At 36.3% G+C, this 4,215-nt stretch overlaps 1 gene segment (V, D, J or C); it reads right to left on the bottom strand.

Annotated features, from left to right (window-relative positions):
- Window positions 1-276: 276 nt before the first annotated feature.
- Window positions 277-722, bottom strand: LOC107295549. The segment is given in 2 exon segments: window positions 277-596; window positions 677-722. Coding segments are annotated over 2 exon segments (366 nt in total).
- Between the last annotated feature and the right edge of the window lie 3,493 nt (window positions 723-4,215).

Genomic DNA, 4,215 nt, shown 5'->3' with positions numbered 1-4,215 from the left:
AAAAAAATAAAAAAAAATAAAAAAAAAAAAAAAATAAAATAAAATAAAATAAAATAAAATAAAATAAAATAAAATAAAATAAAATAAAATAAATAAAATAATTAAATTAAATTAAATTAAATTAAATTAAATTAAATTAAATTAAATTAAATTAAATTAAATTAAATTAAATTAAATTAAATTAAATTAAATATAAAATAAAAGGAAGGAATGTAAATACGTGTAAGTTGCTCAGAAGTAGAGAAAGTTCTTGATGAGCTTCAGATTCACTTTTTCTCACTGTGCACCGGTTCCCCAACAGTAATAGACAGCTGTGTCCTCTGATTTCAGGCTGTTCATTTGAAGATACAGCTGACTGAGGACATCATCCCTGGAGATGGTGAAGTGTTCCTTGATTTTGTCTGAGTATCCAATTGAAGATGAAGATGTACCTATCCTTGCAACCCATTCCAGGCCTTTCCCAGTAGCCTGTCTCACCCAAGCCATGTTATAGCTGCTGAAGTTTAATCCAGAGGCTTGGCGGATGAGACGGAGGGACCCTCCAGGTCTTCTCACATCTCCTCCAGACTCCACCAATGAGACATCTGATTGGACACCTAGAAAGAAAAGTGTTATCAATAAGACCACCTGTATATAAGAGCAGGAAATGAAACTGTGAATAGAAAAGAAACTTTACCTCTGAGGAATTCAAGCAAGGATAAGAGGTTTAGGCACAGAATCATTTTTGCTCTCTCTGTAATGAATGGATGGGAATTGAAAGGAGAGGATTTGGGAAAATGCACAAAATTTGTGTTGGTGGGTGTCACAAGAAAAGGGAAACCAGCCTTTAAGGGGTAATTGTGCCTTGATTTACATATTGGCTGAGATAAAAGTGTTCCTCAGAGCAGAGATTTCATAGCTGGTATTTCTTCTGCAGCACATAGAAGTACATTTGAAATATTAACTCATGATTAATGATTACAAAAAGGAGTCATGTTTTTTCTACTAAATGACAAATCATTTCTGCATGTTTTTTTTTCTGTTTTATGCAAAAGGTCTATCAAGTATTTTCTAATCAAAGATGTTAGTTTAAGTTTCTCTGCAGGTTTCATCATCCTCACCATCCATCCCTCCATTGTGGATAGTGTTTAGTCGTTCCATTTTTGAGCATATAATATTTTCCCTGCAGTTATCATATGTAAAAAGTGTTGGAAGAAAAGTCTTCATCGTTGTTCAGTCCAAGCTGGGAATAAACAACATGGCGACTGCTTTAGAAAGAAGGTTGCAGTTTATTGAAGAGGAGAGCCAGACAGAAAGATGGCTCTGGAAGAAGAGAGAGAGAGAGCACATGTAGGGAGTGCGTTTTTATACCCTCTGGAGCCTTTTGTTTGGAGTTGTTCCCGTGGCATGAACTTTGACCTGAATCTGAGTGTGCCTTTCTGGTATTCTGATGGTGATTGGTTAATCCTATTATGTCCAAAGGTCATATCCTGCTTCCCTGGGGCTGGGGCTGATGACTCTTAGAATTTGGATGGGGTATGTAGATTTTAGGTCTCTGTCTTCTTAATCTCCTAGCTCCCTGGATTTACATCTGCATCTCTATAGAGCTGGTTTCTGCTTGGGGAAGGGAGACTTCGAGCTATTAAAAAAACTGGGCATGCTTTCCTGCCTCTTTAAGATCCTTTGAGGAAATATATTTCCTGCCCTTTTAATATTTCCTTCTCTGGGGGCTGACTTCCCACAAAAGAAAGCTTCATCACTTTTTTTTCTACTTGCCTCTCTATTAGTCCCAAATGAAAACTTTCTGCTTTCAATTGTAATTTAACCTTCAAAATCTTCTGGATTATTGTACATATCTATATCCATTTTTTTTTTGNAACCTGGCCTCATCTCTTTGCCCAGGGCAGTAGTTAGTCTTATACATATGCAGATGTGGAACCATCAGGAAGTTTGGAGCCAGGGATCTCAAGACAAAAGAAGCTCTTAAGAGTCATTAGCCCCATCACCTGGGAAGCAGGATATGATAATGGGATTAAACCACAGATATCAAGGCCTAGAAAAACACTCAGAAATAGCTTCAAAGTTCATGCCACAGGAACAGGAAACTATCCCAAGCAGGGCTGGGAGGGGGGGTATAAAAAGACCTCCTGCCCATGTGCTCACTCTCTTTCCTCTCCTCTGCTGCTTCTTGCAAGACCATCTGTCTTCTGCAATAAACTGTAACCTTCTTCCCAAAGCAGTTGCCATGTTTGCTTATTTATTCCCGGCTTGGATGAACCAGGATGAAGACTTACTTCTAACAGAACTGATCTCAGAACCACTGAACTATATCTTTCAAAGATCCTGGAGCACTGGGGAACTACTGGAGGACTGGAAAAGAGCTGATGTAGTTCCCATCTTCAAAAAAGGAAGGATCCAGGAACTTACAGACCTATCAGCCTGACCTCAATACCTGGGGAGATTCTAGGAAAGATAATCAAACAACGAATCAGCGAACACCTAGAGGCAAACAAACTCATTACCAAAAGCCAACATGGGTTTGTCAAAAACAGATCATGCCAGACAAATCTTATCACATTCTTTGACCAAGTGACAAAATTAGAGGAATGCTGTGGACATAATTTATTTAGACTTCAATAAGTCATTTGATAAAGTAGATCACAACCTACTACTTGATAAGATAGACAGCATCATCACCAGATGGATTCATAGCTGGCGGACTGGCCGTACTCAGTGTGTAGTCCTCAATGGAACTGCATCCACATGGAAGGAAGTCAGAAGTGGGGTGCCCCAGGGCTCTGTTCTGGGCCAAGTGCTCTTCAACATCTTCATCAATGATTTGAATGAGGGGATAGATGGGGAACTCATCAAATTTGCAGACGATACTAAGCTGGCAGGAATAGCCAACACTCCAGAAGACAGGCTAAAGATACAGGAGGATCTTGACAGACTTCATCATTGGGCACTATCTAACAAAATGAAATTCAATGGTGATAAAAGTAAGGTTCTACATTTAGGCAAGAAAAACCAAATGCACAGGTATAGTTTAGGAGGTACCTTGCTCAATAGTAGTAACTATGAGAGAGATCTTGGAGTCCTAGTGGACAATCACTTAAATATGAGCCAGCAGTGTGTTGCAACTGCCAAAAAAGCCAACACAGTGCTAGGCTTCTTTAATAGAGGGATAGAATCAAGATCACGTGAAGTGTTAATACCAGTTTACAATGCCTTGGTAAGGCCACACTAGTTTAATGAAGAGAACTGGAGGCTAAAACATACAAGGAACGGTTGCTGGAATTGAGTATGTCTAGTTTAATGAAGAGAAGGATGAGGGGTGACATGATAGCAATGTTCCAATATCTCAGAGGTTGCCACATAGAAGAGGGAGTCAAGCTATTCTGCAAAGACTTGAAGGCAAGGCAAGAAGCAATGGATGGAAACTAACCAAAGAGAGAAGCAACCTAGAACTAAAGAGAAACTTCCTGACAGTTAGAACAATTAATCAGTGGAACAACCTGCCACCAGAAGCTGTGAATGCTCCATTTGTCTGAAATGGCATAGGGTTTCCTGCCTGAGCAGGGGGTTGGACTACATGACCTCCAAGGTCACTTCCAACTTTATCATTATTACTATTACTATTACTATTACTATTACTATTACTATTACTATTACTATTACTATTACTATTACTATTATTATTATTATTATTATTATTATTATTATTATTATTATTATTATTATTATTATTATTATTATTATTATTATTTACTATATACAACATATGTATGTTTACATTTGTATGTTTTACAAAGTGGTGGCAAGTATAACCATCAAGCAGTGTCAACATGTCAGAAAGACAGTCCAAAATATACAGACCCAGAAGGTTGCCAATATCTGGAAACAGAAAACTTCAAGTATCAGGAGATTTGATATAGATTAATGTTAGAATGACTTAGGAAGGATGAAGACTCAGGTTTAAGCAGATTGGGTATAAATCAATGGAGAGGGAATGGGAAATGAATAACATGTAGGAAAGTATGAGACTGAGGGAATTCAGCAATACTGAAAATATAATAAAATAAAATAAAATAAAATAAAATAAATAAATAATAAAATAAAATAAAATAAAATAAAATAAAATAAAATAAAATAAAATAAAATAAAATAAAATAATAAAATAAAATAAAATAAAATAAAATAAAATAAAATAAAATAAAATAAAATAAAATAAAATAA

This window comes from Protobothrops mucrosquamatus, unplaced genomic scaffold (genome assembly GCF_001527695.2).
Source record: "Protobothrops mucrosquamatus isolate PMUCROS unplaced genomic scaffold, P.Mucros_1.0 scaffold2396, whole genome shotgun sequence".
Lineage (NCBI taxonomy): Eukaryota > Metazoa > Chordata > Lepidosauria > Squamata > Viperidae > Protobothrops > Protobothrops mucrosquamatus.
This window is presented reverse-complemented; position numbering and strand designations above follow the sequence as displayed.